The sequence below is a fragment of the Tursiops truncatus genome, chromosome 20 (assembly GCF_011762595.2).
Source record: "Tursiops truncatus isolate mTurTru1 chromosome 20, mTurTru1.mat.Y, whole genome shotgun sequence".
In the NCBI taxonomy this organism is placed as follows: domain Eukaryota; kingdom Metazoa; phylum Chordata; class Mammalia; order Artiodactyla; family Delphinidae; genus Tursiops; species Tursiops truncatus.
Genome location: NC_047053.1, coordinates 46,904,829 through 46,917,979, shown reverse-complemented (window position 1 = coordinate 46,917,979; position 13,151 = coordinate 46,904,829). Strand labels below are relative to the sequence as shown.

The window sequence follows — 13,151 nt, the reverse complement described above, 5'->3', positions numbered from 1 at the left end:
GCACCATCCCCCGGCCCTGCACACCATCCCATCAGCTACCCCCAGTGGGCAAGGGTCACAGCAGACAGCTGTCCTCACCTCGGCCCGGCAGAGGGCAGCGGGTGGCCACACGCCCATGCAGCCCAGGGAGGCGGCAGAGGACCTGTAGGGGAACTGGCACCATCATCTGGGTGCTGACCAGCTCCTTGCACCAGAGTGGGGTCCATGCCAGGGAGCCCCAGCCCCCAGCACACAGGGAGAAGTCCCTGCCCAAGAGCCGCTGACACTGAGGGGAGGCGGCTGTGCCCTGAAAGTGGGGATGGATGCGTGTGGAACGACCACGGTCCCCGCCTTGCTCCCATCCTGCCTGGGCCCCAAGGACCCCTGCTGGGGGCAGCCAGACCCCCGTGGTGGGCCAACCCAGCACCCACAGAGCACTTGCCCACCTCGCTGAGCAGCCCTGTGACTCAGTTTACCTGAGTCAGAGGAGTCCACCTGTCTCCCTGCACAGCCTGGGCCTCCATGTGCTCAGTGCTCTCTCCGAGCTTCTCTGGGCCGCAGGGCCAAGTGGTCCTGCACCAACACGTACTCATTTACTGCGAAGTCAGACCAGAAAGGGCCACACAGTGATGGCACAGTGGAGGCACGGTCTGTCCAGGATGGGGAGACCAGCCACACAGCCGGGCCCGTGGTCACTCAGCAAGAGCAGCAAGGTCCCCGCCCCACACGTGCTCTGGGGCAGACTTGCAGGGGAGGGAAGAGCCGTCTCTGCCCTTGGATGCCCCCAGCTCTGGACCCCTCAGCACCGCTCCCTAGGGAACGTGAGTGCCTCTGCAGGCCCCGTGCCCTCCATGAGCAGCAGACGGGACATGTGCTCACAACCCCTCCGGAACCCATAATTCCACCTGAGAACCAAACCCAGCAGACGTGCCTGACTACAGAGCAGCCACCACCAAAAGCCCGACCAGGGTTTATTTTCAAAGAAGCAAACTCAGACAAAAAGGACAACCGGTAACTAGGTACATGGCAAAAGGATGTAACTTCTGTCACTGATTGTAACGGGGACATTAAACAGCAAGAGTGGAGAGTGTTCTGGTGGAAACCAAGCTGCCAAGAGAGACGAGAAGTGGGAAACCACGATTTGGATCTCGCGTGTGGGTGTAAACACAGCAGTCTGAACAGTCTCATCTGTCACATTAGTTTACGACTGGCACAGTTGATGCCCGTAGAGTTGTGGGGGGCTGCTCTGCCAGCCCCCCGCCACCGATGGTCCCTTCCTATCCCCGCCGGATTTATGCCTCTCTTTTGAGCGGGTTACCACCTGACTGGGCATGAATCACAGGCTCCTGTCATTTGGTAGAGAAGATAAGGCTGCTGGAATTAAGGAAATAGCTGCTCTGCATTTACAAAGCCCTGTGTGCCAGAGAGCGCACGCCTGCTCACGTGCACGCGCACATACACACACAGGCCTCCGAAAGCATCCCAGCGGCAGTCTGAAGTCAATGTTTGTGCAATTTCCTCTTAAATATTCTCACACGAGCAGCTAAATTCTGGCAAAATGCTCGGGACTCTGTGAGTCAGATGGTTTGGGGCTGTTCTGTGTTCCCCACAGCCAACTCTACTCGTGGGGGATTTGGCAAACTCGGCGCTCTCACCAACGTGCCGGCAACACATCTTGGGAATAAAGTCGATTTCTCCCTCACTAAACATCTAACTCCCACCCTGAACCCAAAGCAGGAAGGCCACGGTGAAGAACACATTACTCCTCGTGGCCTGGATCAACCACTGAACAAAACAGTGCTTCCCTCTCCCAGGATCATAGCCCCACCTCATAACACACTCACACCCGGGGCCCTGGGAGCAGGCAGTACTTACGACTGGCAGGCAAAGGACATGCCGAAGATGGGGATGCAGCGGAAGACACCCTCCCAGCGGATGTAGCTGACTCGCCGCAGCCACTGCCCACCAAAGAGGCCGTGCTTGAGGGAGGAGAGCATGATCTGTGAGGAGAAGAAAGCGGAGCTTGGCACCAGACAGCAGACACAGGTGGGACTCAGGCCAGAGCCAGGCAAAGAATGGATGCTGCCTGCACCACAGTGGGAAAGAGACAGCCTGCAGCCTCTGGCACAGTGCCGCCTGGTGCCACCAGCTGGAGGGGCCGGGGGTGGTGCACGGTCCCGGGGCCACCGCCCTCTGCTGTGCTGCAAGCTGGCCGGGTGCTGCCCAGAGAAGCGCATGCTGCAGGGCCTCCTGACATCGGGGGCAGCTGCCTGTCCAGGGCTGCTTAGTGCAGACGGTAAGCAACGAGGCCCACTTGGTGGGCCCCAGTCGCCTCCGGGACAGGACAGTCCCCCAACCTGGCAGGTCCTTGCCAGTCCTGCACGGACATGATTTAAAAGACAAACCCATCAAAAAAAAAAAAAAGACAAACCCATCAAGGACAGGGCTGTCTGGAAAGGAGGGGAACGGTCACTGGGCTGGCCCTCACAGCCAAGGGACGCTGGGAACACCGCCGGGTGCTTGGTCTTCTAAGGAAAGCCCACTGCACAGATTCTCACGTTCTGCTCCCGCAGGACTGATCAGGGGCTCAGGCCCAGGGGCTCCCACTGAGGGCCTCCCAGGCTTGGGAGGAAAGGGGCACCCTGAGTGTCAACTCCACGCTGTATCCCACCCCCAGCCTGTGATAAACACTCACTGGAAAACAGCTGCTCGCCCCCTTGTGACAAAAGGCTGGCCTCCTGACTCCTGGCCACAAACCCCATATGAAAGGTCTTTCGTGAACTGAGGAGCATCACACTTTCACTCCCTGCCCTGGAGGCCTCCCCTCCCCTGCCGGCCCTGTCTATCCACCGCGCCCCTGTGGACAATTCTGCAGCACCTTCCTGTCATCCTTGGAAGGCAGCTGGCAGCCCAACACTCACCACGAACATGAACACAGTGTAGAAGATGAGGGCCATGGCGCTGAAGGACTGGATGGAGGCCATCATGTTCCTCTGCAGGCTGAGTGGCAGCACGATGCACAGGGACACTGCGAAGAGCAGGAGCATGCGGAAGGTGCCCGTGACCTGCAGGGAGCGCCAGGCGTTGCCCCAGTTAATCCCTGGGTTTCCCACCCAGAGCCCCGGAACTGACCCAAGGCCCTTCACCACACAGCATGCTGGCCTCGGCCCCCCTCCCACTACCCATCTGAGATGTGGACTTAAACAGTGTCCCTGGGCTGCCACGCAAGCAGCCACAAGCCTTCCAACACACCTGCAGATGTCCTTACCTGAAACCCAAACAGCCGAGCAAAGAAGTTGGACCCCAAGTCGCCAATCACAACGTAGAAGGCGATGCAGGTTCCCAGCATCAGCCCAATCATGCTGCAAGGAAGGCAGGCGCGGGCTTGAGAGCTGAGCACCAGGGTCCCGGGGAGCCCCAGACGTGCCCCCATCCCTGCTGGGTGGCCGCTGACACGCAACAACCCAAGGGAGGGGCTGAGTGGGAGACGTGGTATCAACATTCAGCGGTTTACAGGGTTTGGCTGTGGAGTTTGCTATTTTACTCAGAATGAATATTGAGTAACACTGAACTCTTCTTTATGTGGCATTACATTTTTCTCTCTACAGGAGGTTCTAAAAGTTCTTTCAGGTGCTACAAAAATGCACTGTGATGTTAGACAAGTTAAAAGAACAATCGACTGCTTTAGAAAAGGTTATCCTTTTCAGTTTGCAATTCCCTAATTTAGAAGCCTAAAAGTGCAATTTCCCAGCCATTTTTTCATCTCATAAAATTTTACTCCAAAGGGAGAATATGAGTTTAATGCCACCTTTATGCAACAGTGTCCGGGGCAGGGGGCGGGGTGGGGGGTGCGTACGAGCTTCAGGAACAGAACCAAGAGATGAAGTGCAGCCGTGGGAGCGCCCCCTCGCTATGTTCCCTGGGTTTTCCATTTTTATATTTTTCTTAGTAAGACTTAAATAAGGCTTTCAGCCTTGACACTAATCATTTTAAGAGTACAATAAACTGAACTTTCAGCTATTTAGTAAGTAACACTTCAGAGAAATATTTTAAGCTATGAACCAATCCGCATCTAAAACATACGGCTCATTGTGTAACAATCCTCCAGTTTCTCTTTGGCCACAGGTGAAGAACAGAGAGAATTACCCCAACAGAATGGCACCACCTACCTGGTCTCCACCAGCATCTTCCCTGCTTTTCCGTAGGCGTGCAACGCTAGTGGGCGGAGGGTGGGGGAGAAAATGAACAGCTCAGTCCAACAGTGGGAGAAGCACATCAGTAAAAATGTTACTAATAAAAGCTGTGAAAGGCAATTTGACAAAAACCTGCACGTCTGGAGTTCCATGGATGTAAAGGGGATATTTTATTTTATTTTATTTTTTTTTGCGGTACGCGAGCCTCTCACTGTTGTGGCCTCTCCCGTTGTGGAGCACAGGCTCCGGACGCGCAGGCTCAGCGGCCATGGCTCACGGGCACAACCACTCCACGGCATGTGGGATCTTCCCAGACCGGGGCACAAACCCATGTCCCCTGCATCGGCAGGCGGACTCTCAACCACTGTGCCACCAGGGAAGCCCTAAAGGGGGTATTTTAAAATCTTGGTCCCATACTCTTTTTCAGATCTACCTTCAACAAACAAGAATCACAGCAAATAAGAACAAAGCCAGTGTGGGTTGGTTTTCTCACACACAAAAAAAAAAGGAGAGAAAAGAAAAGGAAAGAAAAAAAGACAAGAAAAACGATCCCAGCGAAGTAACAGTTTATCTCTGGGCAAGCCGGGCAGCTGTGAAGGAAGCTGAAAGAGGCCTGCCTGGGGCAGGAGCTGCACAGGGGTAGGGGGTGCCCAGGAGGGCTTTCAGCCTAGCCCCAGTACATCTGGTTTTCACAGCCACACCAAGGGGACCTGGCTAAGGGCCGCTATGTCTCCTCTGTGATTTCAGAAGAAAATCTCAGATGTGGTACTTTGGGACAGGACGGGACAAGTGCATTCGGGCCTGCCCCCACTTGCCCTGCTGGTGAACAGTGCGTCCTACAGCGGAGAGGAGCCCCTCTGCCCTTCCTTCCTGACAGTGGAGCTGCTTCTAGCAGAAGCGAGATTAAGAGCTGACTCAGCAGGTCCCTCCCAGGACCTAACAGTGGCCGGGAACCCCTGTGTCCCATCCCCACAGTCCAGCAGGACGAGAGCAGAGAGAAGCTCTGGTCTCCCAGGAGCAAGCAGAAGGGGGTGCGTGTGACAGCACAGCCCCAGCTTCCTGCCCCTGTCCCTCCCTCACACAGCGCCAGGGCCACCCAGGAGACTGGGAAAGTAGGGAACATGAAGGCCGACTGATATGAATGAGTCCAAAGATGCTTGTTACTTTCAAATTACTTAGGAAAAGGCATGACACTGCCAAAAGCAAGTGAGCGTGGCACCTGACCCGGGCTACACAGCCACAGGGCAGGTGGCCTTGAGAAGCAAAGGGGGTCACTCTGCTGGGGAGGTCACTCCAGCCTCCCAGCTTGTCTGACTACTGCACAGACACTCGCACCTCAGGGTCATCTAAGACACAGAGCCCGGTGCCCCAAACGTGAAGGTGCCTGGGGCCCAGCCATCCCATTCCTTTTCCTTCTCCAAAAAGAGGCTGAGCATCTCAGCGTATTCCAAATGCTCAGAGCACCCTGCCACAGAAAGTTCCAGAACACACCTGCATTCTGGACAGAGGAAGCTGATGTGGCTCCAGGAAGCCAGAGGTCAAGTCGGGAGGTGGCACCTCGTCACCCAGAAAGACTCGACTGGTTCCTAGAACGACACCCTCACAGGGCTGCCCCCAAGTTGCTGCTTGTGCTGAGACGGCCTGTGGTTCCAGCCCCATTCTCACCCTTTCCTCACCTGGGCCAGCCCCACACACACCCCACCCACCATTTCAAGTGTCCATCCCTCAGTAACCTCTAATCCCGAGTCACAGATACAAATACCTGGCAGCCCCCCGGCCCTCAGCCTCTTGCCTGGCAAGCCGGGGACTGCCCTCCTGCCCCTCTGGGCCGGAACCACAGCACCAGACCTGCCCTGAGAGGCTGGGAGGAGTGTGCGGGGTGGTCTCTGAGAAGGTGCGTCCCTTCCCCACGCTCCTGGGTCGGGCCTTCCCTCTCCATCTGTGATAGGCTCGCTGCGGCTCACGGGCCAGGCCTCACGAGGGCCAGGAGCCGGCACTCCCACCAGGTGCGGAGCCAGGACTGGTGTCAGGAGGGGCTCTCCAGTCTCCCCGGAGACGCTGGCTCAGCTCGTCCTCCTGGGGCCATGGCCTCGCTCACGGCTCCATGGCCGCTGTGCACACAGAACTGACTCTTAGCCCGCCTTGTTGAGTGTGGGACCCCAGCCCCACTCCCATACTCACCACCCACAGTCCAAAGCCTCCTGCCCGGCAGGCAGAGCGGGGAAGCACGCAGCAAATCGTGCTGTTCAAGCTGAGGGTGATGACCTCAACCCAGCCCTCCCCAGAGCCAGGCCATCCGCCAGGGGGTGATGAGCATTTGCTGGATAAATGAGGGGTAGGGGGTGCAGAGAATCCTGGGTGTTAGAAAGGTTGGTTTTACGACCCTCATTTCCCAAGCCAAGTATCCACAGGTACAGGTCACGCAACCGCAGACAGGTAGGGAGGGACAGGTCCTCTGCAGGCCCCACCCAACCCATGAGTGGGCAGCAGGCTGACCAGGGCCACAGAAACCCAGGCGGGCGGTTGACAGGACCACAGACACGGTGCCAGAGCATCTGCTGCGCACAACTGAGCACTCCGAGGTGACGGCGAGGCCCGGCCACCCTCCTCGGGCAGGGCCCGGGTCAGAGTGGCCTCGAGGGGGCCACGACTTCTAGGGGCAGTTGACTATCTGACATAGCTGTATATCTTCTGAAAATGGGGTTTGAAAAGTCCACTCAAAAGTAGGCCATGCAGGGCAAAGGAGGAGCAGGTAAGAAGTGGACCAGCCCATAAGCAGCAAACAAGACACCACAAAAACACACACAAAACACCAATAAAAAATCCACCAGTGTTTATTTCCCCAAACTGGCAAAGTTCATTCTCCAGCGATGCCTACGCACTGGCCAGAGCGGAGTGAGCAGAGCTATGGTTATTTCCAGGGAGGGACCAAACAGAAATATCGCAAACTCAAACGCTAGAAAACCACCGACCCGTTCCTCGGAGCGTGGACAGTTTAAAAAGGTTATTTGTTCAAGCTGCGACAGCCTTTCTAGGAATTTCCGCACCATGGCCTGCACTGTCTCCAGGTCTGTCCATCTTCTTGACCCCCACCTGCCTGATGCCCATGGGCCCAGCAGACAACATGTGTTGGGGGCTCCGCTGACAGAGACTGTATTTCCCCAGGCCCGAGGCACGAGGATGCAGTGAGCACTCTCCTCCTGGGCCACCTTCTCTGGCTGCAGCGCAAGCTCTGGGCCAGGAGAAGGCAGAGGCCAAGAGAAAGGCCTGCAGGCAGCAGGAGGTGGCTCAGGAAGTGTGGGAGGGTTGCTGGCCCACAGGGTCCGAGAGATTCCCATCTCTTCCTGTCTAGGGCTCCTTTCCAAGCGGTGGGGCCTGTCCATTTCTGAGACTATGCCAAGACAGAGCCAAGATGAAGGGCAGCTCATGCTGCAGGCTGGGCCTGGGGGACTCTGGAAGTTCACACAACTGAGCCATCTTGTTTGGTACCAAAGACATAACCAGAGACCACTGGTGGTTTCTGATCCTTTTTGCTTCTAGCAGTTAGAATTGGGCTGCAGTCACCACAAGCAGTTAAAGGTAGAAGCCCCAGCCAGCCATGCAGAAGGGTGTCCATGGATAGTTTTCTTCAATCTTTCACAACTAGCCAAACCAGTTTGCCTTCTCAGGGACTTTCTAAGAATACTCAGACAGGCAGCTGTCAAAAACCACGGCCTGCCCAGGCCAGGGTCACCCATCCTCTTTCAGGGCACAGCCAAGCACTTCGTGGGATGTCTGCTACAGGAACCCTCAGTGGGGAGAAAGAGTCACCCTAAAGGCCATGGCCCCACAGACGGAGGAAGGAACCTGCCCAGGAGCACATTTAATCCCAAGTAGAATTTGGTCTCATGTGTGGGGTGGGGTGGGGCGCAAATTTAGCTGATAAATTTCACTTCCCCAAATGACTCCAATAGCAATATAAGAGTCTGACAGGGACTTCCCTGGTGGCGCAGTGGTTAAGAATGTGCCTGCCAATGCAGGGGATACGGGTTCGAGCCCTGGTCCGGGAAGATTCCACATGCCACGGAACAACTAAGCCCATGCACCACAACTACTGAGCCTGTGCTCTAGAGTCCATGAGCCACAACTACTGAGCCCACATGCCACAACTACTGAAGCCCGCGCGCCTAGAGCCTGTGCTCTGCAACAAGCGAAGCCACCGCAGTGAGAAGCCCACGCACTGCAACGAAGAGTAGCCCCTGTTTGCTGCAACTAGAGAAAAGCCTGCACACAACAACAAAGACCCAATATGGCCAAAAATAAATAAATAAATTGATTACTTAAAAAAAAAAACTTAAAGAATAAAAAAGGTCTGACATCACCATTCTCATCAGAACGGAGAGAGAAGGAAGTAGCCCTTCAGTTTTGAGGTCAGAACAAATGTAAGTACCTCCATGCCAATGCAAAGTAGGCAGACTGGAAGGAAACCAGAGGTCACGCTGCCAAAAGCCCACATGTGGGGCCTGCAGATGTTTTTATTTTGTTTGGCCCCTGGAACTCTGCACATCATTTCCTCTTGCTGCCTCCTCTCTGCCGTGAGAGCTGTGAGCTGAGGGCCCAACCAGGCCCTCCACGAGTGGACGCAGCATCCTGGCCACACACTAGCTGGAGGGTCAGAGACTTCCAGCCAGAGGACAGGAATTTTCCCTAGAAGTGCTCAGGGCCGGCTCCTGAGACCACGTGCATTGGTATTTCAACACCCACACCACGTATCCCCAGAATGGAGTGCAGAGCTGAAAGTTCCGAGGCAGTGGAGAGAATGCAGCCTGCACACATCACCCTGAGGTGGGCAGGAGAGTGAGGGACCCTGCCCTCAGAGCCAAGTTTCCCAGGAAATAGTCAAACTGAAAGGAGGCGGAAAGCACAGCCTTCTCTGCCTCGGCTGAAATCAAAGGAAGCAAGAAAAATCTAGAGGAAACGAAATTGCAACTAACGACAGGAAACAGAGGACGGCACTGAGGAGACGGTGACTTGCTCCCAGCTACAAACCCGAGCCCAAGGACAGTGTGCCCATGGCATTCAAAGTGGGGATGTGCAGCAAGATCCCAGTCAGGCAGCTCGGAAGGAAGGTTCTGGGGATTCTTGGGCACAGGAGCGGAGGCTGCTGAGGCTGCCTGAACTGAGAGAGGGCTCTCTGTGTGGATATGCATAAAGGGGAGACAGGAGAATGAGTATCACCTCAATTTTAAAATGTGTGTTGATGTTAACAGTTTTTTTTAAATTGCATTAAATTTTAAAATAAGAAACTGCTGTTCAAAGGAATAAAGAATAAAGTGGAAGAAAAGTAATTAAAAGAATAAGACCCAGGGACTTCCCTGGCGGTCCAGTGTTTAAGACTCCATGCTTCCAATGCAAGGGTCACAGGTTCAATCCTTGGTCGGGGAACTAAGATCCCACGTGCCGCATGTACGGCCAAAAAAAAAAAAAATAAGGCCCAAACCACTGCACTTCTTAAGAAGGTACTGAGAAAGGTCCAGCGCTCCCTGGGGAGGCGATGCACTCACCCAGGCCAGCGTAGGTCCTCCGCTTGCTCAAGCTGGCGGCTTTCACCAGGAACATGCACGACTGGTGCGTCATCCAAGAACAGAAGACCAAGAGCAGGGCCCCCAGGACGATGCCACACTGTAGGGTTGGGAGAGAAAGAGATGTTAACAAAATAAAGCTACCCGGCATCTTTACCTCTCACACTGAACAGCATGTGCTACGACCAACAGCCCTCCCCACGGCCCCCGCCCCCTAGACACGAGGCCCCAGCTCTGTTTAGTTCCCGTGCCTATGGGCAGCGGTTCCTAGCATTAAAAGGACAATTTCCTGGATGTGGTGGCCACAGGTTCTGTCCAAAGACATAAAGCCTGTGCATGACCCCAAAAGAGCACCAGGGACACTGGTTCCTTCCCAGCCCCTCCCAGAGTCTCAAGGAACAGCAAGGGGTTGCCAGTCTCCCCAGTTCCCTGCAGACACCCTACAGCAAACCACCTTCCAGCCACTTGGATCAACAGCTACGAGTGATAAACACATTCTGGAAGGAAGAGATTAAAAATGACATTTACGCCTTTCTTATAAGTTAAACAGACACTCACCATCTGACCAGCAATTGCACTCCTAGGTATTTACCCAAAAGAAATGAAAACATGTGTTCATGCACAAACCTGCATGCCAATGTTTACAGCAGGTTTATCTGTAATCCAAAAACTGAAGAAACAACCAACTGTCCCTACTAGCATCTAGCAGAGCGGAACGCACACACAGCCCACGACCCAGCTCTCCTGCACGCAGGTCACCACCCCACAGAATGCGTCCACGGGGTCAAAGCCTGTGCACAAGTTCCAAAGCACTCCAAATAGGAAACACCATGCCTGCCTAGTAAAGGTTAAAAAACAGATAAATTGAGGAATGCTAGCCAGACATTGAAATGTACCAACATGACCCATTCACGTAAAGTTAAAATCTGGCAACACTGACCTGTGGTACTGGGGGTAGGAGGGGGACCCTCAGTAAGAAGGCAGGGCTGGAGGGTGCTGGCAATGCTGTGCTCCTTAAGCTGGGAACTGGCTACATGTGTTTGTTAACGTTAGGAAAATCCATCAAGAGTACACCTAAAATGTGTCCACTTTTCTATACGCATGTTACACTTCAATAAAATGTTAATTCTTTTGGAAAAGTACCCAAATTACTAAAACCAAACAAACAAAAAATGCAAACCAAAACTTTTTTTAAATGACCTGGCTGCCAGATCAAAACACACATCTCCAAATTGCCCATTGGCCTCACATTGTGTTCTGGCTGACGGCTTCTCACGGAGAAGTTGCTGAGAGATGGGTGAGAGTGTCCTAACTCAGCCAGGCCCTCGGGGCAGGGCAAACCACTTCCAGGTCTTGGCTTGCATGCAGACCCCCACCTCTAAGCTCTTCCCCAGGCAAGTCAGCCTGGCCCATGTTTAAATGCTCTGGCAGAGGCCTCGTGCCCAGCACATGGCAGATACTCAAATCTGAATCACCAGAGCCCTACCATGGTGGCACTTGACAGACAGGCATCAAGGATGACAGCACTGCATTTACAGACGCAGGACCAGCCAACTACACATCCCAGGATGCAGTTCTGCGCCAGGCAAGTCGCAACGCACGCTGGGACATGTAGTCCTTCCAGAAACAGAGGTGGCCGGCTCACACTGGGATTCACATACCGAGACACAGATGTTGCCCCAGGGCTTCTAGAAGCCGCCAGCGTGGCCTTCCACATAGGCCTGCAGTCTCTGTCCTCCTGCCAACATGCTCACCAACCAAGTCAGATCAACCACTCACATGGGAACCATAAACTCATTTTCTTTCTCTTTGCTAGTTTTATCCAAAAGATGCTAAATATGAAAAATGCAAAGTCTTAATCTAAAATTAAACGACTGGTGCCCATTTTCAGTTCCAAAATGTCCATCTTATTTTCACTTTTTTCCACCTATTTGGTTTCATCATATAAGACTGGTCTTTGAAGGCTTGCTGGCCACCTGTTCTTCTCTGGTGTCCCACTCCTCCTCCCCCAGCCTTAAGCAACCCAGGTAGTGGACAGCTCCTGTCCTAGGAGGCAGGTGGAGCGGCACCTCCACCGTGGCACACAGGAAGCTAAGAAGTTCATTTTTAGGAAAGAGGTTACCCAATTTGATAATTCCATCAATCTCCCTTTTCTAACGTACCAAATGCCTGTCTATTTGTGAATTAAACAGAAGCCAAATGAATTCACACCTCAAAAATGGTGAGTTTCAAAAAAAAAAAAAAGGTGAGTTTCTTTCATGCAGTATTTAATGTTGGGATGACACCAATTTTTTAACATTTCAGATTTTTTCAATCAAGGTAACATTGGCATACAGTGAAACGCAGAGATCTTAAGCGTACACTCTGGAGAATTTAGTAATCACCTTGTAACCAACATCCCAATCTAGTTCCAGGGCCTGGGGGTTTGACTTGTGTGCTTCTGAATACAAGTGCAGTCAGGTCAGAGTTTTAAAAAATAATAGTAAAGAAAAAGAACACTGAATCCTGTGGTCACTTTCCATTTTTGAAGGATCATTTTCTTTTGCTACACTTGCACTTCGGTCTGTTATTAATTGTGCTTAAGTTTTTCACTGAGGAAATTCCTTCGGTTTCTCTTGCAGTCCCGAGGCGGAAGAGCTGCAGGGCCGCCTCCCCCAGCCCTAGTTCCCGTGAGGGGATGAGCCCGGGGCGGCGAGGGCGGCGACCACTGCCCACTGGACTCACCTGTTTGAAGCAGAAGGGCATGGTGAGGACACTGACACCTACTATGCTGTTCACTATGTTCGTGATCAGCCCCCAGTTGGAGGCGGCGGCCGCAGTCATAGCGTGGGGGCTGGGGGCACGGGAGCCCCAGTCCAAGGCGCCGGGACGACGGCGGGGCGCGAGACCCTGAGGGGAACGGGTGACTGCCTGGAGGAGGCGGCCTCGCGGGAAGGCGGCGGGAGCAGTCAACCTCCAGACCCCGCCAGACCCCGCGGCCGCCTCATGGCTTCGTTCCCCGCTGGCTCTCGCTGACCACCCGCGTGTCCCCACGCCCAGACCCAGAGCAGCCGCGGGGTGCCAGCCAGGAACACCTCAGCCCGGCTTCGCAGCCCCCCTGGCACACACACTTCCGCCTTCCGCGGGCTCCTCTTCCCGGAAGTGACGACAAGGAGGCGGGGCTCGGGCAAGGCGCTCAAGACGAGAGGCGGGCCTGGGTGGAGCCTGCGGAGGCGGGGCCTGGGGAAGGCGGGAGGGCGAGGCCTGGGGGCGGGGCTTGACGAGGCGCAAACCAATGAGAGGTGGGGGCTGGGTCTGCAGGCTAGGGCATGCGGGGCGGGGCCGGGCGGCCGCTCACCTGTCCCAGCGCCCCGCTAATCCTCCTGTGGACCTGGGATCCTGAGCCGTGTCTTTCCGGGCCTGGAGCACAAGGAACTCG

The 13,151-nt window shown here is 54.6% G+C and overlaps 1 protein-coding gene across 10 annotated transcripts in view; it reads right to left on the bottom strand.

Annotated features, from left to right (window-relative positions):
- SLC38A10 (solute carrier family 38 member 10) overlaps positions 1–12,869 on the bottom strand; it is a 42,342-nt gene extending 29,473 nt beyond the window's left edge. For 9 of the 10 annotated variants that reach the window (XM_073797365.1, XM_019940725.3, XM_019940728.3 and 6 more), the window contains exons 1-6: positions 12,458–12,869; positions 9,716–9,833; positions 4,149–4,194; positions 3,248–3,341; positions 2,901–3,044; positions 1,855–1,979 (exon numbers count right to left, since the gene is read on the bottom strand). In XM_073797365.1, coding sequence (XP_073653466.1) covers positions 1,855–1,979; positions 2,901–3,044; positions 3,248–3,341; positions 4,149–4,194; positions 9,716–9,833; positions 12,458–12,556 — 626 coding nt within the window. In that variant the 5' untranslated portion in view covers positions 12,557–12,869. Of the gene's footprint in view, positions 1–1,854; positions 1,980–2,900; positions 3,045–3,247; positions 3,342–4,148; positions 4,195–5,663; positions 9,611–9,715; positions 9,834–12,457 lie in introns of those variants that run through there. The other variant, XM_073797370.1, reaches the window with a different exon arrangement.
- Positions 12,870–13,151: the final 282 nt, after the last annotated feature.